This window comes from Schistocerca nitens, chromosome 4 (genome assembly GCF_023898315.1).
Source record: "Schistocerca nitens isolate TAMUIC-IGC-003100 chromosome 4, iqSchNite1.1, whole genome shotgun sequence".
Classification (NCBI taxonomy): domain Eukaryota; kingdom Metazoa; phylum Arthropoda; class Insecta; order Orthoptera; family Acrididae; genus Schistocerca; species Schistocerca nitens.
In genome coordinates, this window is record NC_064617.1 from 550,443,021 (window position 1) to 550,468,997 (window position 25,977).

Below are 25,977 nucleotides of genomic sequence, written 5' to 3' on the forward strand. Positions count from 1 at the left end.
TTAACATAATGAGATTTTCACTCTGCAGCGGAGTGTGCGCTGATATGAAACTTCCTGGCAGATTAAAACTGTGTGGAAGGTAGGAGACGAGATACTGGCAGAAGTGGAGCTGTGAGGACCGGCCGTGAGTCGTGCTTCGGTAGCTCAGATGGTAGAGCACTTGCCCGCGAAAGGCAAAGGTCCCGAGTTCGAGTCTCGGTCGGGCACACAGTTTTAATCTGCCAGGAAGTTTCAAATGTTAACATCTTAGGCATAACTCATCACGCTGTAAATTTTTTTTCTCCAGCTACTTTCTGCGCGGAATTAGCCGAGCGGTCTGAAGCGATGCAGTCATGGACTGTGCAGCTGGTCCCGGCGGAGGTTCGAGAGCTCCCTCGGGCATGGGTGTGTGTGTTTGTCCTTACGATAATTTAGGTTAAGTAGTGTGTACGCTTAGGGACTGATGACCTTAGCAGTTAAGTTCCATAAGATTTCACACACATTTGAACATTTTTCTCCAGCTACTTATTAGGAGAAAGCAGACTCAAATTACATGCAAATTTTAGTGGTTTCACTTGAAAATTTATTCTTTTGCTATCTGTGCGAAATGGAATGACTGAACTTGAGGTATCAATTCCTGCCTCCAATGGCATATTTAGAAAATAATCCAACAATCATAATGAAGAAAAATGCTGCTTTCAGGAGCAGCCAAAGACACACAGATCCAATCAAAGCACACATAAAAGGTGTTAAAACAACCTCAAGATCTCAATTTTTTTCTATTTGTAATAAGTATCTCTGATGTGAATTCATTGGGAAGAACATCCCACAATATTGGGTTCAAGTCTAACAAGAATGTTTCTGTCTGTGAATTACACATTTTGGCAAGTTCATATTATCTTGAATCACTTGTGCACAGATCTGTGGCAGACTATTTACAAAGTAAAGATTACAATTTTAAACACACATGCAAACAAACACCACTTCCAACTACATAAATTGTCACTCTTACTATTCTTATATTAATCAGTACCTAAGTAACAGAGAAGCTTCGAACCACATAAAGTCTAAAAATTGAATGCATGTCTCTAGGATGCCACGAGCCCTCCACATAAACGACTAGCACGCAGCTGAAAGACTGGTCCAGCATCTCGAGTGGACGTCTTAGCGTTTACATGTGACAGCCAGGCAAGCCAAGTTGACTCTGTCTGTGTTACTGTCAGCCATTTTAGGCAGCAAGGAGTTGAATTACACTTCTTAATACATAAAAATTTACATACGTTTACAAATAAAGCTGGTCCCGGCGGAGGTTCGAGTCCTCCCTCGGGCATGGGTGTGTGTGTTTGTCCTTAGGATAATTTACGTTAAGTAGTGTGTAAGCTTAGGGACTGATGACCTTAGCAGTTAAGTCCCATAAGATTTCACACACATTTGAACAAATAAAGCAGACGTTCTTGGTCTGTGAGTATAGCGTAAGTAGTTACAAAAGGCAATGCTGTTTGACAAAGGTTTTTGCCATCATCTCCGTTGTCATGTTGGCAATTGATACCAAAACCAGATATCCCAAAAAATGAGCAATCACATTGGTGGCCTTCCCACCAGTAGCATGCAGAATTCGATGGGTTGGTGGTGTGTACCAGTTTATGGCGTACTTGCCACTGGGACAGGCTTGGTTGCTATCCTGATAGTGCATAATGACGCAGCATTTAAGTGCTTTTGGTATCACCAGTCAGAGATACCATTTCGTGATTCATAACACCATTTTGGATTCGAAATCTGGAAGGACCAGATGCTGTTGGCAGTGCTTGTCCTACTCTTGAGTTTCTTGCAAGTCAGCGAGAGGCACCTCATCTGCTTTTAGTGTACACATGCCTCTGCTGAATGCATCCATGCTCTGATGTAGCTGCTTGATCTTATAATGCACCTTATAATCATACACACTTAGCTTAAACGGCTGGTGCATTATATTGTGGACTGGATGATTCAAATCAAACAGCCACTGTAAAGCTGCATGATCAGTAACCACTGTGACTTCCTACCAAAAAGCATTTAAAATCATTTACCCTATACGTCAATGTCAATAACACCTTCTACACTGTACTATAATTAGTTTCTGTCGTATAGAGCTGGCAAGAAGTACCAGCAATTAGTTTCTCTTCATCGTCCTACTCTTGCCTTTAATCCATCCCACATCAAATTCGCTACTGTCACAACATAAGATCAACAGTTTCTCGAAAATCAGAGTATATTAACAGCAAAGAACTCAATATACTGCAAGGTTCATATTCCACAGTCCATTCAAAATGTATCACTTTCTTTCAACAACTGGGTCAGTGGCTAGTCATCATGCACAGCTAATGGATACAATACATCTTAACCTAACCGAGGCAGGTTCACAAAAAGCATGAGGTCTACAATGAGAACAGGATACAGGGATTTAGGACTAAGTTAAAAGAGGTAATATGGGTTTAGGTAAGTATAGAATAAAATTCTAACATCAAATTCAATATATTCCTTAGTAAATTTGTGTGAACATCTGAAAGCACCTTTTGTAACGTGTCCAGGAAGTCCATTAAGAAGATAACCCAGTCGCAGACAACAAATTTCAAGTCAGAGGAAAGAGAAATTCAATACCTAACATTGCTTGCATTCTACAGAAAGCTTAATTTTTTAGGGAAAGTCGTTAAAATGCCCATAAATATGTACATTTTGAGAGAAATTAATAGCGCAAGTGAGATTAAACCTAAATGGCATTTTGTGAAACACAAGACGGAACAATCAGTCAGTGTGCAAGACGCCACACCAATTAAACTAAATGACAGTGTTGTAACTGAGAATTCACAAGTATTTTTAATACCCTTGCTGTAAATGTTCAGTTGAAGAAGCAAGATAAGTTATTATAAATGCTATTCCACAAAACATTTTAGATCTAGAAGTAGCACTAATATGCTTCGATGAAGTGAAGAACTTTTAAAAATCCTAAAAAGCACTAGCTTATATGGTGTTGACGGAATCCTAAACACAATTCTGAGAAGTTGTTCTCACTTAATACGTAAAGTTCTTCATAATATACCCTAATAATCCAAAACGTTATGATGACTCCCTGCCACAAAGCTGGATAACACCTGGTGGCAATGCCGGCTTGTGAAGCGGTGGCAGAAGTATGTAAGTGGAGCAGACACTCTAGCGAAGATATAGGTTTCATATGGCGAAATCCATTCAGATAAGTGACTTTAACAAAGGGCAGGTTATTATTACGCAGAGCCTGTAAACCAGAACCTCGAAAATGGCGAATGTCCACGTGCTACCATCATAAGCATCTATGGAGACATGTAGAAGGTCAGTGAAACTACCACAAAGTGCTAAATGGGTGGACATCCACGATTTTTCACAGAACGTGGGGTTCAGAGGCTTGTCTGTTCTGTAAAGTAGGATGGATGGTGATCTGTGGCATCCGTACCGATAGAGACAATGCTGGTGCATGCACAAGTGTTTCAGAGCACGCCGTTCATCGTGTATCGTAGAACATGTAGCCCTGCAGCAGACCATACCGATGTGTTTACATGTTGACCCAACGACATCATCCATTACGATTGCAGGAAGCACGAAGATATCGTTACTCGACTGTCAATCAATGGAAACGTGTCGACTCTTCGGGTGATTAATATTTTTTACTGCGCTAAGTAGATAGTCGTCTCAACAAACGCCTCCATTGAGATGAATGGCTGCTCGAAACGTGCAGCGTGCCACGGGTGCAGTCTAGTGGGAGCAATATTACGCTCTGGGAGGCATTCTCTTGCGCTCGGGTGGGACCTGTGGAGTAATCGAGGACACGCTGACAACTTCGAACTGCCTGCTGTTAAGCCCACTGTGCGATAATTCTCGCACTTGTCAGCTCTTGCCGTCTACGGAATTGTGTGGATGATACTTTCCTGAAAGTCAGATGCTACACTCCTGGAAATGGAAAAAAGAACACATTGACACCGGTGTATCAGACCCACCATACTTGCTCCGGACACTGCGAGAGGGCTGTACAAGCAATGATCACACGCACGGCACAGCGGACACACCAGGAACCGCGGTGTTGGCCGTCGAATGGCGCTAGCTGCGCAGCATTTGTGCACCGCCGCCGTCAGTGTCAGCCAGTTTGCCGTGACATACGGAGCTCCATCGCAGTCTTTAACACTGGTAGCATGCCGCGACAGCGTGGACGTGAACCGTATGTGCAGTTGACGGACTTTGAGCGAGGGCGTATAGTGGGCATGCGGGAGGCCGGGTGGACGTACCGCCGAATTGCTCAACACGTGGGGCGTGAGGTCTCCACAGTACATCGATGTTGTCGCCAGTGGTCGGCGGAAGGTGCACGTGCCCGTCGACCTGGGACCGGACCGCAGCGACGCACGGATGCACGCCAAGACCGTAGGATCCTACGCAGTGCCGTAGGGGACCGCACCGCCACTTCCCAGCAAATTAGGGACACTGTTGCTCCTGGGGTATCGGCGAGGACCATTCGCAACCGTCTCTATGAAGCTGGGCTACGGTCCCGCACACCGTTAGGCCGTCTTCCGCTCACGCCCCAACGTCGTGCAGCCCGCCTCCAGTGGTGTCGCGACAGGCGTGAATGGAGGGACGAATGGAGACGTGTCGTCTTCAGCGATGAGAGTCGCTTCTGCCTTGGTGCCAATGATGGTCGTATGCGTGTTTGGTGCCGTGCAGGTGAGCGCCACAATCAGGACTGCATACGACCGAGGCACACAGGGCCAACACCCGGCATCATGGTGTGGGGAGCGATCTCCTACACCGGCCGTACACCACTGGTGATCGTCGAGGGGACACTGAATAGTGCACGGTACATCCAAACCGTCATCGAACCCATCGTTCTACCATTCCTAGACCGGCAAGGGAACTTGCTGTTCCAACAGGACAATGCACGTCCGCATGTATCCCGTGCCACCCAACGTGCTCTAGAAGGTGTAAGTCAACTACCCTGGCCAGCAAGATCTCCGGATCTGTCCCCCATTGAGCATGTTTGGGACTGGATGAAGCGTCGTCTCACGCGGTCTGCACGTCCAGCACGAACGCTGGTCCAACTGAGGCGCCAGGTGGAAATGGCATGGCAAGCCGTTCCACAGGACTACATCCAGCATCTCTACGATCGTCTCCATGGGAGAATAGCAGCCTGCATTGCTGCGAAAGGTGGATATACACTGTACTAGTGCCGACATTGTGCATGCTCTGTTGCCTGTGTCTATGTGCCTGTGGTTCTGTCAGTGTGATCATGTGATGTATCTGACCCCAGGAATGTGTCAATAAAGTTTCCCCTTCCTGGGACAATGAACTCACGGTGTTCTTATTTCAATTTCCAGGAGTGTATTTAGATGATCATTCCTATGTAGGTTGGGCTCAACAAAATAAAACGTCTTTGCTGTAATGACTTCCATCCCAATTCGCGTATCATATCTGCCACACTCTCTCCCCTACTACGTGATAATACAAAACGAGCTGCCCTTTTTTGCACCCTTTCGATGACCTCCGTCAATCCCACCTGGTAAGGATCCCACACCGCGCAGCAATATTCTAACAGAGGATGAACGAGTGTAGTCTAAGCTGTCTCTTTAGTGGACTTGCTGCATCTTCTAAGTGTCCTGTCAATGAAACGCAACCTTTGGCTCGCCTTCCTCACAATATTACTTATGTGGGCTTTCCAACTGAAGTTGTTCGTAATTTTAACACCCAGGTACTTAGTTGAATTGAGAGCCTTGAGAATTGTACTATTTATCGAAAATCGGATTCCAACGGATTTCTTTTGGAACTCATGTGGATCACCTCACACTTTTCGTTATTTAGCGTCAACTGCCACCTGCCACACCATACAGCAATCTTTTCTAAATCGCTTTGCAACTGATACTGGTCTTCGAATGACCTTACTAGACGGTAAATTACAGCATCATCTGCGAACAACCTAAGAGAACTGCTCAGATTGTCACCCAGGTCATTTATATAGATCAGGAACAGCAGAGGTCCCAGGACGCTTCCCTGGGGAACACCTGATATCACTTAGTTTTACTCGATGATTTGCCATTACTACGAACTGCGACCTTCCTGACAGGAAATCACGAATCCAGTCGCACAACTGAGACGATATCCCATAGGCCCGCATCTTGATTAAAAGTCGCTTGTGAGGAACGGTGTCAAAAGCTTTACGGAAATCCAGAAATACGGAATCAACCTGAGATCCCCTGTCGATAGCGGCCATTACTTCGTGCGAATAAAGAGCTAGCTGCGTTGCACAAGAACGATGTTTTCTGAAACCATGTTGATTACGTATCAATAGATCGTTCCCTTCGAGGTGATTCATAATGTTTGAATACAGTATATGCTCCAAAACCCTACTGCAAACCGACGTCAATGATATAGGTCTGTAGTTAGATGGATTACTCCTGCTACCCTTCTTAAACACTGGTGCGACCTGCGCAATTTTCCAATCTGTAGGTACAGATCTATCGCTGAGCGAGCGGTTGTATATGATTGCTAAGTAGGGAGCTATTGTATCAGCGTAATCTGAAAGGAACCTAATCGGTATACAATCTGGACCTGAAGACTTGCCCGTATCAAGCGATTTGAGTTGCTTCGCAACCTCTAAGGTATCTACTTCTAAGAAACTCATGCTAGCAGCTGTTCGTGTTCTGGAATATTCCATTCATCTTCCCTGGTGAACGAATTTCGGAAAACTGCGTTCAATAACTCCGCTTTAGCGGCACAGTCGACGGTAACAGTACCATCGGCACTGCGCAGCGAAGGTATTGACTGCGTCTTGCCGCTTGTGTACTTTACATACGACCAGAATTTCTTCGGATTTTCTACCAAATTTCGAGACAATGTTTCGTTGTGGAACCTATTAAAGGAATCTCGCATTGAAGTCCGTGCCAAATTTCGAGCGTCTGTAAATTTTAGCCAATCTTCGGGATTTCGCGTTTATCTGAACTTCGCATGCTTTTTCCGTTGCCTCTGCAACAGAGTTCGGACCTGTTTTGTGTACCACGGGGGATCAGTTCTATCTCTTACCAATTTATGAGGTATGAATCTCTCAATTGCTGTTCTTACTATATCTTTGAATTTGAGCCACATCTCGTCTACATTTGCATAGTCAGTTCGGAAGGAATGGAGATTGTCTCTTAGGAAGGCTTCTAGTGACACTTTATCCGCTTTTTTAAATAAAATTATTTTGCGTTTGTTTCTGGTAGATTTGGAAGAAACGTATTGAGCCTAGCTACAACGACCTTGTGATCACTAATCCCTGTATCAGTCATGATACTCTCTATTAGCTCTGGATTGTTTGTGGCTAAGAGGTCAAGTGTGTTTTCGCAACCATTTACAATTCGCGTGGGTTCGTTGACTAACTGCTCGAAATAATTTTCAGAGAAAGCATTTAGGACAATCTCGGAAGATGTTTTCTGCCTACCACCGGTTTTGAACAAGTATTTTTGCCAACATATCGAGGGAAGGTAGAAGTCCCCACCAACTATAACCGTATGAGTGGGGTATTTATTTGTTACGAGACTCAAACTTTCTCTGAACTGTTCAGCAACTATATCATCGGAGTCTGGGCGTCGGTAGAAGGAGCCAATTATTAACTTAGTTCGGCTGTTAAGTATAACCTCCACCCATACCAATTCGCACGGAGTATCTACTTCGACTTCACTACAAGATAAACCACTACTGACGGACACAAACACTCCACCACCAATTCTGCCTAATCTATCTTTCCTGAACACCGTCCGTAAAAATTTCTGCAGAACTTATTTCAGGCTTTAGCCAGCTTTCTGTACCTATAACGATTTCAGCTTCTGTGCTTTCTATTAGCGCTTGAAGCTCAGGGACTTTCCCAGCACAACTACAACAATTTACCACTACAATTCCGACTGTTCCTTGATCCAAGCACGTCCTGTATTTGCCATGCACCCTTTGAGATTGCAGCTCACCCCGTACTTTCCCGAGGTCTTCTAACCTAAAAAACCGCCCAGTCCACGCCACACAGCCTGCGCTACCCGTGTAGCCGCCAGCTGAGTGTAGTGAACTCCTGACCTATTCAGCGGAACCCGAAACCCCACCACCCTATGGCGCAAGTCAAGGAATCTGCAGGGAACAAGGTCGCAAAACCGTCTGAGCCTCTGATTCAGACCCTCCACCCGGCTCTGCACCAAAGGTCCGCAGTCGGTTCTGTCAACGATGCTGCAGATGGTGAGCTCTGCTTTCATCTCGTAAGCAAGACCGACAGCCTTCACCAAATCAGATATCCGCTGGAATCCAGAGAGAATTTCCTCAGATCCAAAGCGAGACACCTCATTAGTGCCGACATGTGCCACCACCTGCAGCTGGCTGCACCTTGTGCTCTTCATGGCATCCGGAAGGACCCTTTCCACATCAGGAATGACTCCACCCGGAATGCACACGGAGTGCACACTGGATTTCTTCCCCTCTTTAGCCGCCATATCCCTAAGGGGCCCCATTACGCGCCTAACATTGGAGCTCCCAACTACCAATGAGCCCACCCTCTGTGATTGCCCGGACCTTGAAGCCTGAGAATCATCCTCTGAAACAGGGCAGGCAGCTGCATGTGGCTCAGGCAGAGACAGTGCCTGAAACCTGTTTGTCAGACGCACCGGGGAGGCTTTCTGATCAGCCTCCGGGGACGTCTTTCGCTGCCTGCCACGCCTTGGAACGACCTCCCAATCAACCACAGGCGAGGGCTCAGCCCCACTGCGGGCAGCAACCGGGGCAACCACAGCGGCAGCCCGGTCTGGGGACAGACGGGACGAGGTTGACATCCCCGTGATACCCAAATCCGGCTCCCAACAGTGGTGCCCATTGGCAACAGCCTCAAGCTGCGCGACCGAAGTCAGCGCCGCTTGCAGCTGTGAGCGAAGGGATGCCAACTCAGCCCTCATCCGAACACAGCAATCACAGTCCCTGTCCATTCTAACCGATGTTGAACAATAGTTACTGAAACACGAGTCCGTGCCTAGATAACGCAAGGGAAACAAGCAAAGAATGTATTAACTAACCTGTACAAATGCCTAACGACTGCGCTACAATCTGCCTGATTTTACGATTACAGTAACTAAAACTCGAAATTACACCTCCTATACGAAACTCACACGCAATTTAAGTAAGAATCGACGAAGTAAACACTAAAGCGCGATGCTAAAACTGTCAAGTACCATAATACGCCGGAAATTTATGAATTAAACAATGCAAGTACCCAAAAACACGCAAAGAAATTAAGAATTAAACTATGTAACAAATAAGTAAGCTAGGGGTATACGACTTGCTGCTGCAGCTGCTTATCCAACGGCGGCAGGGAAATCGTGTTTCAGTGTACGATGTAGCTTGGTTAGTATTCACTCTTACATCAGATATGTCATAAATTAAAGCTACATTCTTACGGGTTGTAAGCACGACGCGTTCTAATTCCTCTGCTGTGGATTCAATAACATTGCACTCACTTGGCCAGAGCATCTTGATGGACTGCCTCATACAAAGTTTCGATCTCAGTCCTTGCGTAAAAATTTAAAAAAAATAATCATGTAGCAACTACTGTCTTTTCTTGTGGACTCTTGTGAAGAGAAGTAACCTGAATTTCAAATCTTGTGTGTATGGTGTAATTGAAACATGTCAGCCGTTCGTGTGTCATGTGAATAAAGGTCACTTCACATTCTATAATTCCCATGACATATTGTATTTCGTGTGTAAGATACTACGAGAAAGTCTTATAAAAGGTTTCTAAACTACATTCTCAGCAAAACTCTAAAACTCATATACTACCGACCACCCTGAATGAAGTGAATTGCCTGATGACCTAGCTGTAAGATTCAAGTATGTATTTGTTTATTAGTATGCACGCTAGTGCCAGTGCTCAAGTTGATCCCACAGGGGTAGCAAACGACCTTAGTTTTGTATACGGGTGTAGGGACTTTCGTCCCAGAGAGACAAAACATGGTTGTGTGGTAACTCTTTGGGGATAGTCTTCGGTGTGAGCTGGAATGTGATAGACGAGACGCTCTTTTCTAGTGTTCAGTTTAATAAAGTGTATTCTTGTGATCGACTGTGACGTCTCTATCGGTGGCTTACTACAGCCGTAGTATCCCAATTTGCACACTGGAGACCTAACATCAACCACGAATACACTCAAATTCTTCTCTGAAGTCCATCGTGTTTGCTGTGTAGTGATAACGTGGCCATCATACACCAGCTATTCTACTTAGATCAACAGATGCTGCTCGCAAGAATACAGTGTAGGATCGGTTTGGTTAGTGTGTGAAACCGACTCTGAATACTGCATGTTTTCGTTACCAATAGTCAACAGTGGCATGATGCCGCATTAACAATGGCGGATACTGTGAACCTATTAACTGATTTATATCCAGTGAATTACGTAGACTCCTTTGAGGGTCTTCTCGATTCTAATCTTGTCTGCAACACTACGTTCATGCCACCTGTGTCTTCCACACACCACACAACGTATTTCAACATTCACAATTCGCCATCCTACAACCAACTGCGTATGAGCAATCGGCAGCCATCTTGCCTACGTACTTCACGAACATAATGCGACCACTGGTAAACCGAGATGTTCATGTGGCGTTCAGCTCAAACTGCCACTTTTCGACGCCAAGAATCTGAGCGTGTGGTTCACGAACATCGAGTATTTTCTTCAGACAAACAGCATTTTCGACGACCAGTCAAAGTATACACATACGTTCATTGACCTGGCCAGCCACTGAGAACTAATTTATGATATCATCAAGCTGCCTCCTGCTGAGAACAGACGTGAGACACCCAAGGCAGAGCTGTTACAGAAGACAGCCCTGTATGTGGGAACAGCAACTCTCGAAAGGTCATGTACGAGATCAGACAGGGTGATTGTACACTCTCCCATTTCTGGCTCTGCCTCCACACCTCAGCTGATTCACCTTTTATATCGCATGCCACGCTGTGAACCTTGTTGTTGATCAACCTACCTACAGCTCAGCTTAATTGCGAATGAGACAGAGCCAAACAGATGGTTCTTGGCTATGGCTGACAGAATGTTCAGTATCTTTACTCATAGACAAAAAGTAACAGCATCCCAAGATTCGACTCAGTGTCACTTGCGGTGGAACCCTCCTGCTCTCTGTTGCATGGACACAAACGGTCACAATCATAGTAGACAAACTCCTTGATGTGTGCACATTGCAACAGTGTCACACATCTCGTACTGGCTCCAGGTACTGCTTCTTGCTGGCATCATATGCAATTCGGCGATGCTACACACTAATTTTGGTACCATTGTGGGTACCCAAATTCCATAAGCATGTCACAATAGGCGCTCCAGCCCGTGACGCATAACTATGTCTCCTCCAAACCACCAGAATATCTAATCTACAAACACCCACCTCAGCAGTTGTTCATGGATGTCGCTGAGGGTGGCTCTCTCTTATTCAATTTTATGCCAGAGATATGTGTGTGTGTACATAATTATCTTTGACTTTCAAGTGAAAAGGTGGCGACAGCAGTGCGTATTTGTTCACAATTTTAAGTACACACTATGGAAATAATGCATATATTTTACCTTTATATTATTATATTATATTGTATCATTTTAGTACTACACAGTTTTATGTAAATTCACGGAAATAATGCATATCTTTGAGTTCGGCATCGCTTTAATACTATGTACCGATTGGCATGAAATAAGGAGTAAGGGGAGTGTACAAAGCCCAATTCAGGTAGTCAGGTATTTTAAATTTATTTTATTTATTTATTGGTGTCTCACTATAAAACTTCGCTGTGATTGAGTGGAAAGGAGTGGAGGAGGGTGGAGCATAATGCACAACTGGGCTATGTAGTTCGCCGTGTTCGATTTTTCATTGGATCTTTCTTTTTTATTACTGCACTGTGACTGGTTGGAAACAGTTGGGGGGAGGGAAAAAGTTGATGGAGCTAGAGGGAAGAGTGGGGAAAGGCCATGTCAGATGACAGACATGGGGGAGGTGCGTGGCTTCCGCCATATTGGATTGCGTTCGTTGCATTTCACATTGGTAACGTAAATCCATTCCTTGCATTGAATCACAGAGATCACTACTTACTACTGGTACTTCATCTCGTATTGGAGAATACTTGGAAGAATAAGCTATCTCCTTTTCAGCAGCTTCGTGAATTCGTACTAGAACTGCAGCTATCCAATAACCGCTAGCGTCAATGTGAATTACTTTCTTGGCATTCTATTCATACAATGCTTTAACTGAAGGATATGTTAGCGTCTCATTGAGGACAATGAAGGATTCCCTTGCACCTTGTTCCCAGGAATGTTGGTGTCTCCCTGCACTAATACTTGCAATGGATGCACCTTAGTGCAGACACTTACATGAATTGGCGGTAGGATGAGCATATTACAGGAGAACTTCTCACATCACAATTGTGTTGGGGAGTCGAAAATTCTGAGACTGTTCTTATTTTCTCTGGAGCAGGGCGGGTTATGGCCATTCACTAGATGCCCCAAGATTTTCATTGGTTGATGAAGAGGCACTTTTTCGGATTTAGGTGGAGACCTGCATTCTGAACACACTTCAGCACATTTTGTAGACAGCTTATATGTTCTTAAAAGGTTTCAATAGAAAAAAAGAAAAAAAATACATAGTCATCCAAATTGCAAAGACAGTTTGTCCATTTAAGTTGTCGGCACAGTTTGTGCATCATACGTTCGAAGATGTCTCGAGTGTTAACAGAGTACAAACGGCAAACTTTGAACTCATAGAGGCCTACACGAGTTTTTATCTTTTCCCAGTCAGTCTCATGAACCTGTTTGCGTGTCCGAGGTTGATAAATACACACATCAAAGCAAGTTTTGCGTCACCTCGGTTCCCATAGTTATGGAACCCGAACAGACAATTGGAATAGAGATCAACGTAAACATCATTGCAGCCATTTTTATTGCTCATGAAAGCCAGGCACTGCATGTTGTACTACCATACAGCGAGACCTTCAGTGGTGGTGGTCCAAATTGCTGTACACACCGGTACCTCTGATACCCAGTTGCACGTCGTCTTGCATTGATGCATTACTGTATTCGTCGTGGCATACGATTCACAAGTTCAAGGCACTGTTGGTCCAGATTGTTCCATTCCTCAACGGCAATTCTGTGTGTATCCCTCAGAGTGGTTGGTGGGTCACGTCATCCATAAACAGCCCTTTTCAATCTATCCCAGGCTTGTTCATGTCTGGGGCACATGCTGGTCGCTCTAGCCGAGCGATTTCGTTATCCTGAAGGACGTCATTCACAAGATGTGCACGATGGGGGCGCGAATTGTCGTCCATGAAGACGAATGCCTCACCAATATGCTGTCGATGAGGTTGCCCTATCGGTAGGGGGATGACATTCACGTATCGTCCAGCCGTTACGGCGCCTTCCATGACCACCAGCGCCGTACGTCGGCCCCACAGAATGCCATCCCGAAACAGCAGGGAACCTCCACTTGCTACACTTGCTGGGCAGTGTGTCTAAGGCGTTCAGCCTGACCAGGTTGCCTCCAAATACGTCTCTGACGATTGTCTGGTTGAAGACATATGCGACACTCATCGGTGAAGAAAACGTGATTCCAATCCTGAGCAGTCCATTCGGCATGTTTTTGGGCCCATCTGTACCGCGCTGCATGGCGTGGTTGCAAAGATGGACCTCGATATGGATGTCTGGAGTGAAGTTGCGCATCAAGCAAACTATTGCGCACAGTTTCAACATGGTGGCGTTGTTGTCAGGGTTCCTCCACGCCATAATCCGTAGGTAGGGGCCACCCACTGCAGCAGTAGCCATTGGGCGGCGTGAGCGAGGCATGTCATCGACAGTTCCTGTCTCTCTGTATCTCTTCGATGTCCGAACAACATCGCCTTGGTTCACTCCCAGACGCCTGGACACTTCCCTTGTTGAAAGCCCTTCCTGGCACCAAGTAACAATGACGATGCGATCGAACCATGGTCCTGACCGTCTAGGTATAGTTGAACTACAGACAACGCGAGCCGTGTACCTCCTTCCTTGTGGAATGACTGGAACTGATCGGCTGTCGGACCACCCCCGTCTAATAGGCGCTGCTCATGCATGGTTGTTTACGTCTTTGGCCGGTTTTAGTGACATCTCTGAACAATCAAAGGGACTGTGTGATACAATATCCATATCCATCGTCTATCTACAGGAGTTCTGGGAACCAGGGTGATGCAAAACTTTTTTTGATGTGTGTATTTTGCTTTCTTCTGTCAGCCTAGGTTATCGTCAGTATGCGGGAATCGGTAATGATCTTTTTTGTGATTTTGTACTGTGGTTGGGACTCGGCGCAGAATCGCCTTTTGCCATTCTTTTTGCTCACTAGAAGTCTGAGAACTCTGAGAGTTCAATAATATCATCTTGAAGCATTTTTTCCACAACGCCTCTAATTGTACGTCGTTGAGCAGGCGACGCTTTGTTTCATATCTGGATTATTGGTAGATGTTTCTCGGTTCTTTACCGTGAGCCATAACATTACCAATGTTATCCATTGTTGATTTGAATGTATCCTAAAATTTCTTGAGAATGGATAACTATGATCCTCATTGGTCCTTCGTGAGGCTAATTCCCATTTTCAGTTAGACAGTAGCTTCCTCTACTGCGTTGTTTGCAATGGTAGTAGAGCACTGTTCTACTACTAGTCGCTAACCTGCCATTCTCGGACTGGTTCAGTTGTCCCTACGAATATCCCTTCAGGACAGAATCGTGGCTTCTCGTTATAGTTAGTAATATGAAGTTATTCTTGTCTCTCTGCAATGCTTATAATAATAACACTAGCATGTAGATTTCTTTTTTGAGACTGAGTCGCTTTTTGCAATTTATAAAACCCTCACGGTTAACTGAATACCTAGATTGAGGACCGGAACTCGTCTCGTTGATTGCAAAGGGCTAGCAAAAATCTACAACGGCAAACAACCACCGTTAATCTAGAGCTCTGTTTATCCACAGTCTATGATTGCTTTTGATGCCCGTATCTGAGAACAGCATTATAACTACATTTTGTTAAAACCACGAATTCGAAGGGCTGTGTTCTGTCATTGATAGTTATTCTTGCAGTACGTGTTCTGGTCTGTTGGACATATTTCCCTTTTGCGACTTTCACTGCAGTCGCTTTCGTATCACGAAACATATACGTATTTAGCTGGTGACATAAACATTTTAGCTTTTTATTTTTTTTTTGGTCATCAGTCTACTGACTGGTTTGATGGGGCCCGCCACGAATTCCTTTCCTGTGCTAACCTCTTCATCTCAGAGTAGCATTTGCAACCTACGTCCTCAATTATTTGCTTGACGTATTCCAATCTCTGTCTTCCTCTACAGTTTTTGCCCTCTACAGCTCCCTCTAGTACCATGGAAGTCATTCCCTCATGTCTTAGCAAATGTCCTATCATCCTGTCCCTTCTCCTTATCAGTGTTTTCCACGTATTCCTTTCCTCTCCGATTCTGCGTAGAACCTCCTCATTCCTTACCTTATCAGTCCACCTAATTTTCAACATTCGTCTATAGCACCACATCTCAAATGCTTCGATTCTCTTCTCTTCCGGTTTTCCCACAGTCCACGTTTCACTACCATACAATGCTGTACTCCAGACGTACATCCTCAGAAATTTGTTCCTCAAATTAAGGCCGGTATTTGATATTAGTAGACTTCTCTTGGCCAGAAATGCCTTTTTTGCCATAGCGAGTCTCCTTTTGATGTCCTCCTTGCTCCGTCCGTCATTGGTTATTTTACTGCCTAGGTAGCAGAATTACTTAACTTCATTGACTTCGTGACCAACAATCCTGATGTTAAGTTTCTCGCTGTTCTCATTTCTACTACTTCTCATTACATTCGTCTTTCTCCGATTTACTCTCAAACCATACTGTGTACTGATTAGACTGTTCATTCCGTTCTGCAGATCATTTAATTCTTCTTCACTTTCACTCAGGATAGCAATGTCATCAGCGAATCGTATCATTGATATCCTTTCACCTTGTATTTTAATTCCACTCCTGAACTTATCTTTTATTTCCATCATTGCTTCCTCGATGTACAGATTGAAGAGTAGGGGCGAAAGGCTACAGCCTTGTCTTTCACCCTTCTTAATACGAGCACTTCGTTCTTGATCGTCCACTCTTATTATTCCCTCTTGGTTGTTGTACATATTGTATATGACCCGTCTCTCCCTATAGCTTACCCCTACTTTTTTCAGAATCTCGAACAGCTTGCACCATTTTATATTGTCGAACGCTTTTTCCAGGTCGACAAATCCTATGAAAGTGTCTTGATTTTTCTTTAGTCTTGCTTCCATTAGTAGCCGTAACGTCAGAATTGCCTCTCTCGTCCCTTTACTTTTCCTAAAGCCAAACTGATCGTCAACTAACGCATTCTCAATTTTCTTTTCCATTCTTGTGTATATTATTCTTGTAAGCAGCTTCGATGCATGAGCTGTTAAGCTGATTGTGCGATAATTCTCGCACTTGTCAGCTCTTGCCGTCTTCGGAATTGTGTGGATGATGCTTTTCCGAAAGTCAGATGGTATGTCGCCAGACTCATATATTCTACACACCAACGTGAATAGTCGTTTTGTTGCCACTTCCCCCAATGATTTTAGAAATTCTGATGGAATGTTATCTATCCCTTCTGCCTTATTTGACCGTAAGTCCTCCAAAGCTCTTTTAAATTCCGATTCTAATACTGGATCCCCTATCTCTTCTAAATCGACTCCTGTTTCTTCTTCTATCACATCAGACAAATCTTCACCCTCATAGAGGCTCTCAATGTATTCTTTCCACCTATCTGCTCTCTCTCCTCTGCATTTAACAGTGGAATTCTCTTTGCACTCTTAATGTTACCACCGTTGCGTTTAATGTCACTAAAGGTTGTTTTGACTTTCCTGTATGCTGAGTCTAACCTTCCCAGAATCATATCTTTTTTCATGTCTTCACATTTTTCCTGCAGCCATTTCGTCTTAGCTTCCCTGCACTTCCTATTTATTTCATTCCTCAGCGACTTGTATTTCTGTATTCCTGATTTTCCCGGAACATGTTTGTACTTCCTCCTTTCATCAATCAACTGAAGTATTTCTTCTGTTACCCATGGTTTCTTCGCAGCTACCTTCTTTGTACCTATGTTTTCCTTCCCAACTACTGTGATGGCCCTTTTTAGAGATGTCCATTCCTCTTCAACTGTACTGCCTACTGCGCTATTCCTTATTGCTGTATCTATAGCGTTAGAGAACTTCAAACGTATCTCGTCGTTCCTTAGTACTTCCGTATCCCACTTCTTTGCGTATTACTTCTTCCTGACTAATGTCTTGAACTTCAGCCTACTCTTCATCACTACTATATTGTGATCTGAGTCTATATCTGCTCCTGGGTACGCCTTACAATCCAGTATCTGATTTCGGAATCTCTGTCTGACCACGATGTAATCTAATTGAAATCTTCCCGTATCTCCAGGTCTTTTCCAAGTATACCTCCTCCTCTTGTGATTCTTGAACAGGGTATTCGCTATTACTAGCTGAAACTTGTTACAGAACTCAATTAGTCTGTCTCCTCTTTCATTCCTTGTCCCAAGGCCATATTCTCCTGTAACCTTTTCTTCTACTCCTTCCCCTACAACTGCATTCCAGTCGCCCATGACTATTAGATTTTCGTCCCCCTTTACATACTGCATTACCCTTTCAATATCCTCATACACTTTCTCTATCTGTTCATCTTCAGCTTGCGACGTCGGCATGTATACCTGGACTACCGTTGTCGGTGTTGGTCTGCTGTCGATTCTGATTAGAACAACCCGGTCACTGAACTGTTCACAGTAACACACCCTCTGCCCTACCTTCCTATTCATAACGAATCCTACACCCGTTATACCATTTTCTGCTGCTGTTGATATTACCCGATACTCATCTGACCAGAAATCCTTGTCTTGTTTCAACTTCACTTCACTGACCCCTACTATATCTAGATTGAGCCTTTGCATTTCCCTTTTCAGATTTTCCAGTTTCCCTACCACGTTCAAGCTTCTGACATTCCACGCCCCGACTCGTAGAACGTTATCCTTTCGTTGATTATTCAGTGTTTTTCTCATGGTAACCACCCCCTTGGCAGTCCTCTCCCGGAGATCCGAATGGGGGACTATTCCGGAATCTTTTGCCAATGGAGAGATCATCATGACACTTCTTCAATTACAGGCCACATGTCCTGTGGATACACGTTACGTGTCTTTAATGCAGTAGTTTCCATTTCCTTCTGCATCCTCATGTCGTTGATCATTGCTGATTCTTCCGCCTTTAGGGGCAATTTCCCACCCCTAGGACAAGAGAGTGCCCTGAACCTCTATCCGCTCCTCCGCCCTCTTTGACAAGGCCGTTGGCAGAATGTGGCTGACTTCTTATGCGGGAAGTCTTCGGCCGCCAATGCTGATTATTTATCAAAATTTAGGTAGTGGCGGGGATCGAACCCGGGATCGAAGACGTTTCTGATTATGAATCAAAGACGCTACCCCTAGACCACGGGGTTACTGAAAGAGAAGTGCCAGAGTCGCCTAGCGACCAGGTTGGTCGTCGATGATGGCGTCAGGGTGATTTACTGACACCTTGGGATCGAGAGAGATTGCGCACCGGTTAGCACACTAGACTAACATTCAGGTGGATGACGCTTCAAATCCACATCCGGCGATCCTGATTTAGGTTCTCCATGATTTTCCTAAATCGTTTAAGGCAAATGCCAGGATGGTTCCTACGAAGAGACATAGCCGACTTCCTACCACATCTTTCTCTAATCCGAGCTTGCGCCCCATCTCTAACGATCTCATCGTCGACGTGATGTTAAACAGTAATGTTAAACTTTTTCTGGTATCTTTGTGACTGTTGTCCATGGCGGGTTTTCATCCCAGTCGGGCCCACTTACGCGTGCGGTCGCTTCGCGTCCGGTAGTTTTCCTGAATTCGGCGGTCAGACGAGATGCTGGTACGTCTGTACGACGACGGGGAACAGCTACGACATGTTTCGGAGTAACTTGTTCAAGACACAACAGAGAGCTTCTTTTACCGGTCAACTATTAATCCTATTCAGTTGATGGGCTTCAATAAAATTTTTTGTAATGTTTGATGTCTGACGGCGTAGTAATGGTCAAAAACTTGTCACATTTCTCTGCAGCAGTATACAACGTGTCCAGTGTATCGTCAGTAGAAACGTAACGGTACGTATTCTCTGTCCTCGAAATACCTGTTCATCTGTTGGGCGATACACTGGGCAGAGGAGTTGGTTGTATCTGCGTTTTTGGATGCTGGGTTGTTTTGCGGTGCAGGTTCGAGTTGGTGAAGTCCATTTATCTCTTCTCTTATTAATGGCATATAAGAGGGACGAGGACTCGGAGATCTTCAATAACTGCCACAGGGACCCTTCGTAGCATTTGCTCGATGAGTTGGTAGCGCCTAATAAATTCCTCAGTAGTTGTGACATCCTTTACCGGAAGAGCTTGGTACATGCATTTGTGACTCCTGTTATGAAGACCTTTATTTTGCCAGCTTCTGTCGTATACTGATTCATAACGTGGCATGGGGAACAATTGTATTGCATCGCTTGACATTGTCATTGGATCTGGTTCTTCAATTTTCGTCTGATAAGCGGTCTTGTTGCTGGTTGTCACTAAACGTTTTCTTCAGTTCGACCTGAAATTAACCCCAGCTTCTCTTCATTGCTCTCGAATCGCTGTCGGACTGTGGCGTAGGAGTACAAATTTGCCGAAAAATATCCTGTTATCCTACCTATTGTGGGTGGCGACTTAGACGAGTACTTTCAGCTATTTCGACAAGTCTTGACCAGCATTTCCGGAAAACAATTATGGATACCCGGTATGGTACTGACATACTGCTGGTTTAGAATCCACTGATCTTTTGCATTCTTCTGTATATTACAATTGTCAGGAACATGGATGCATGAACTGTTAAGCTGATTGTATGACAGTTCTATCACTTGTCTACCATTTCTATCTTAGGGATTGTATGGGTGATACTTTTCCAAAGGTCTGCATATATGTTCTGATACTCGTAGACAGTTTGAATAGTTGCTTCGTTGTCAACTTCCCCAATGGTTCCAGATATTATTTTATTTTCAAATACATAATACGGACACGATGAGAACCACACAGCCAACCAGTTGCATGTCAGAAGTTGATTAAAACCTTTACTTAGGTGCAACTAGTTGGATGTGTGGTTCCCATTGTATCCATAATTCTACTGTTGCTGATTGCTGCATGTTTAAGATTTTAAATACACAATATGTTACTAATTTGCAACAGTTTCAATTCACTGCCAACTTGCATCTTTTGTCTCCATTTTCTCCACTGTCTTATACCCCCTCATATATTCGGCTTCTGAAATGGCTTCACATTTTAATTCTACTTATGCTTGTTCAGAGATGCTTACACATTACAGCCATGCAGTATAGCAACAAAATTGTGAAATACAGTAAATTAAAGAACCAAGTTCCAGCAGTTCATTACACTTAACATAAATATAGCCACAGCTCTCTTGTGTATAATGTGTAATAAGAAGAGAACCAGAACAACGCCGCATGTATAAGTATAGCCCCATTCTACAGTAAGTGGTGGCTAGTGTCTATTTGCTCCCTCTTTCGTTCAGAAGGCGATTCTAACATGTTTTTCCCCTTATGTGGTACAATGAGGAAATATCTGTGCTCCCCACTAATACCAGCAATGTAACCCAGTAGGCGTTCAAAACCATTCTGTAAATAAATCCTCTTTAAGACCGTTCTCAATGTAACGGGTTATCTTTCGGCGTTGATAACATACCAGTAACCATTCAGAAAAGCTTAGAATAAACTAATACAAACAGTCCACAATGCATCAGTTATCTGGAAGATATCCCACCTTCATTATGGAAACTCACAATTACGACAAATCTATCGAATTTTTCTCAAATCATGACATATTCATTATATTTCCTCGATTCTATTTTACAGCACTAGAACTACTATTCTAGGTCTCTAAATCTACACCACTAGTCATTATGAATTACTACCATTTCAGTACAAAAATATGACGTCTTGTTTCCTTAAGTTTACGGTTAACTAATGCGTTCAAAAAATTTGTCGAAGCTAAACGTTACCTGGCCATAGGTGATGAACTGAAGAAGGAGAACGCCAAACAATTTTCTGACGTTCAGCAGCATGGCAAAAGGTTCGTCAGCTTCGTGAGCAGAACCCGAATGACGCTTTTGCATATTATGGCTGATCCTTTAAATGTGCCTCGGCCTTCACTCAAGGTTTGCAAGCTACTGAAATTTCTCGGTAGCCTGTTGTCGATACAGCTGCTGCACAGGTGTGTTCCATTTTCAAAGAGTAAAATACAGTCACGTGAATTCATGCATTGTCTCTTGGCTGTGTTTCTGTGTTAGTGGCTGAAAGAAGCTTGTAAACAAAGTTTTGAACGTTGGTGCCTGTGCTCCCTTGTTTCTCGTAAAGTGAATGAAAGCTGACGTCTTTTCCATTGTTAACTAAGAGAAGTGCTTACTTTATCTTCTTCATCCAGCCCTTACTTCGCAAAATTATTGTCAATTAGGCATCAAGATAAAGAATGTCCATTCTACACGCTAGAATCACAACCGTTTTGTTTCTTACAGATCGATCACTGGAAAAACATTGAGGCACAACATAATAATGAATTAATTAACTAGATTAATGGAATGTGAGAAGTCTGAACGTGGCAGGGAACCAAGAAAATATGAAGACGGAAATCTGAAAACTCAGTCTAGATGCAGTGGGAGTCAGTGATGCGAAAAAAATTGCTTGGCAGTAAAGTGAAATGGAAAGACCGTAAAGATTTCTGGTCATAATATCATAGGGTAGTATAAACAGCATCAAAACATGGTATAACAGGAGCAGGATTCGTTATGAATGAGAAATAAGGGTAGAGCGAGCACTATGAACACGTTAGTGGTAGGGTTTGCTTCTGTCCGAATCGACAGTAAATCAACGTTAACAAAAGTAGTTCAGGTGTACATGCTGACGTCACAAACGAAAGACGAATAGGTAGAAAAAGTATATGAGACAATGAATGGGTAATTCAATATGTAAAAGGAAATGATAAATAACTATAGGTGACAGGAACGCAGTAGCGGAGGGAAGCCTAGAAGAAAGATTTATTGGAGAATATGGGCTAGGAAGCAGGAATGAGAGAAGAAAAAGACTTAGTTATGCAATAAATTTCACTTTGTAATTGTGAATACAGTGCCAAAAAATCAGAAGAGAAGCTGATATACTTGGAAACGGCCCGGAAATACGGAAGATTCGAATCGGATAATATCATGGGCAGACATTGCGTCCTGTGGAGCAGATATAGAAAGGTTATAATAAAGAGCAGGTTGAAGTTTAAGAAACTAGTCCAGAGGAATAACTGTGCAATGAGGTAAGATATTGAATTACTTAGGAATGAAGAGATACGACTGAAGTTGTCTGTGGCTGTAGATGTTGCGCTAATGCGCAGCATAAGAGGCAGTTTAGTTGTAGAACGTACACTTCTAAGAAGGAAGGTTACAGAAGATCAAAAATAACGAGACGTACATGAAATGTTTAAGTAATGTCTTTTTATTTAACTTGACTGATATAAGTCCACAATACAATCGCTTCCGTGTCCTTGAGATAGACTGGTTTGTCAATCACAGCAATAACAGAGGCTGCCCGTGACGCTTCGAGGGCCCAGGCAGAACTCAACGAACACACGGAGACTGACCAGCGGTATACGCAGCGTCTTCTTAATTCGGCTCCGTGGTGACGCTGACCGCACATGCTACACGGGGTGTTTCTGAGAGCCTGCCACAGACGTTTGGTGCAGTCACATGGTTACTGCCAACACCTCCACATGGACTGCATGGCGTGGTTCGACAGTGGGTAATACCAGAAATGGCTGCAGGAAAAATGCGAAGAAATCGAAAATGGTCGTCTGAAGGATTGATTTAGCTTATAGAAAACTCAAAATAACCTTCAGGAAATTAAAAGCGAGATCGTCAGCATTAAGAATGTAACAGGAATTACATTGTTGATTGGGGAGGGAAGTGCAAATTGGTGGAAAGAGAAACCTAGAGGTCACTATGAGGACGACTTGTTTGATGACATGACTGAGGAAGAAATGCGAGTCGACATGGATGACATACAGGATTTAGTATTGGAGTTTAATAGAGTTTTTTTGGACTTGCAATCACATAAGGCAGAAGAAATAGATAACACTCATTCGGAATACCTGAAATAATTGGGGAAAGGGACAGCCAAGCAAGTATTCAAATTAGTGTATACAGGCTGTGAGTCTGGAGACATACCTCGAGACTTTCGGAAAAATATCAACCACAGAATACCGAAGATAGCAATGGCAGACAGCATAGCTGCTCATGCATCCAAGTTGCTGACAAGAGTAATATACAGAAGACTGGAATAGAAAATTGAGGGTCTGTTACATGACGGTCAGTTTGGCCTTAGGAAAGGTAAAGGCGCCAGAGAGGGAGTTCGGATGGTGTGGTTGGTGGTGGAAGCAAGAGTGAAGTAAAACACAAGCTCGTTAATGGGATTTGTCTACCTGGAGAAAGTATTTGACGATATAACGTGTTGCAAGATGTTAGAAATTGTGAAGAAAATGGTCGTGAACTATAGGGGTATAAGGACAGTATGTATTGTATGCAATAACCGATAGTGGAAAAATAAACGATGAGTGCGCAGTTGGAATGTCAATGTGAATAAATTTTGTGAAGCATGGAAATTTCGCATTTATTCATCAATGGACCAGGCAGAAGAAATTTAAGTAACATTCAACATGAATCGTTACAAGACAACCAAACCAAAGGACACCCTCTTATTTCAGAGTTACACCCCCTTTAATTCACTTAACACATGCAAGACCTCAGACAAATAGCATCCAAAATTATCCACTTCTTACAGCTCATAATTCTTTACTCTTACATGCAGACCCCAATAACAAACATAAAGTCTGCAGAAGTTAATGGCCTGCCGAACCAAGAGTATAAAAACGCATAATATAAGACACCAAAGTCACGTCCCCTTCAAACGGAGACCACCGAATAAATCATAAGATACTCAAGTAACATTACAAGCACACTTAACACTAAACATGGCCCGAACACTATCCTAGAATGGCTCATGCAGCCTTCACTCCACTCATGCTTAGTGCTCCAGTCACTGAGCAGTGTTTTACAATCTTAACACCACTACTCAACATACACTGTAACCAAGAGTGAATTCCTTATTACCGCTACGGTGGGGATAATCGCATATCCGGCTGTGATCACAAATTACGATCCGATTGATCACAAAATACAACTTCAAAGAAATAGCACATGCCCACTGTTAGCAGCAACAAACGACGAGAATCGACATATCATACATAGGCATCCAGCATCAGGTAGTGCAATACACACTTGCTAGTGCATTGGAGGTCATCACCACCAGCCAGCCGCCGACACACTCCTCAAATCATAACACTGCACCAGTAGCAACCAGCGTTCCTCCATAACGGTCACTCGTCGACACAACATATGCCCAAGCAACGGGAAAGCACGACGACTAGGGCCCCGGAGGGGAAAACCAAGAGAACCGTAGCTGGAAGCACCGCACTTAAACAGCGGCCAGAAGAGGAAACCCAAGAAGAAAACGCGCATGTCAGAACGAGCAGGATTACTGCCCCTTCTAGATAAGAGATCACTTGCGCTGCGACTCTCCCACAGCTTAGCCTCCACCACGCAAACACGTACAAGGGGCTAACTCCCTGAGGAGCCCCTTAGTTGGTCCTGCCCCCCGCCCTTCACCTCAAAATTCACTGGGCTAAGAATTTTTATAACACCACAGGGGCTTCACAAGAGTGGTTTCAATTTACCCCTATCTTCTTGGCTGGAATGAATAGCAAAGTTTTTAGTAAAGGCCATGTCCCCTCTTTCCCCCTGAAATGGACGCTGACCTCTGTTATATCTGATGGCCTGTCTTTGGTGAGCCAAGTGAATATTGTTCTTCGCCCATGCCCAATTTTCCCCAAGAGTCGCAGGAATAATCGCTATGGGTAAGATAGCATTGATGCTCCATAGATTGAATAACGGAGAATTCAGGGTATAGGCAAACAAAAGAGAGCTCAGAGCTGACGACGTAGCCTCATGTCTGGCCGGATTAAAGGCCTGATTAAGCGAAGGCAAGGTAGTATCCCACAGTGTGAGCGTCCTTGCACTATAAATGCACAGGGCGGCCTTGAGGTTTCTGTTAACATGCTTAGCAAAATATGACTTGTGGTAGTATGGGACGCTTGTAATATGTTTAATCCCATTGTTGAAGCAAAACCCTTTAAAGGTCTTTGATAGAAAAGCCGGATCCTTATCGCTCACCAGGCTCTTCGGAGGACCAAACCAAGAAATGATCTTACATAGTCGCTGGACCATGATGTTGGCAGTGGCTCCTCGCATATGCAGGAGCCACGCGAAACGAGAGAAGGAGTCCACAGCTACAAGGATATTGCCCCTTTTGGTACGGGGCAGCAGACCGATATAATCGATAAACATACGATCCAGAGAGTATTGCTCCATTTAGGATTGCAGGAGCCCTCTACGTGGTCCCGAACCGGGTTTGGCGTGCTAGCACTGATTACAGTTACTGACAAAGCGCCGAACGTCCCAGTACAATGTAGACCAGAATAATGTCTCACCGACAGGGTTCAAAGCCTTATACAGGCCCAGATGTCCACCCACAGCGGAGTACCATCCCGACCAATTCCCTGGGGAGGCACATCTTTCACTCTTGACTGGGCCCAACTTACTTACAAATAACACCCTTCCTGAGGCAAAATCCCGAACCACCTCTCCATCCAACTGATAACGGAGCGGCCCCCGAATAGGATCCTGGGATTGTTGGTACAAAGATCGCGAAACAGCC

The 25,977-nt window shown here is 44.1% G+C and overlaps 1 protein-coding gene across 1 annotated transcript in view; it reads right to left on the reverse strand.

Annotated features, from left to right (window-relative positions):
• Positions 1-21,260, reverse strand: part of LOC126252906 (pyrethroid hydrolase Ces2e-like) — a 128,676-nt gene extending 107,416 nt beyond the window's left edge. Inside the window, exon 1 of the mRNA XM_049953881.1 lies at positions 21,168-21,260. Coding sequence (XP_049809838.1) covers positions 21,168-21,230 — 63 coding nt within the window. The 5' untranslated portion in view covers positions 21,231-21,260. The remainder of the gene's footprint in view (positions 1-21,167) is intronic.
• Between the last annotated feature and the right edge of the window lie 4,717 nt (positions 21,261-25,977).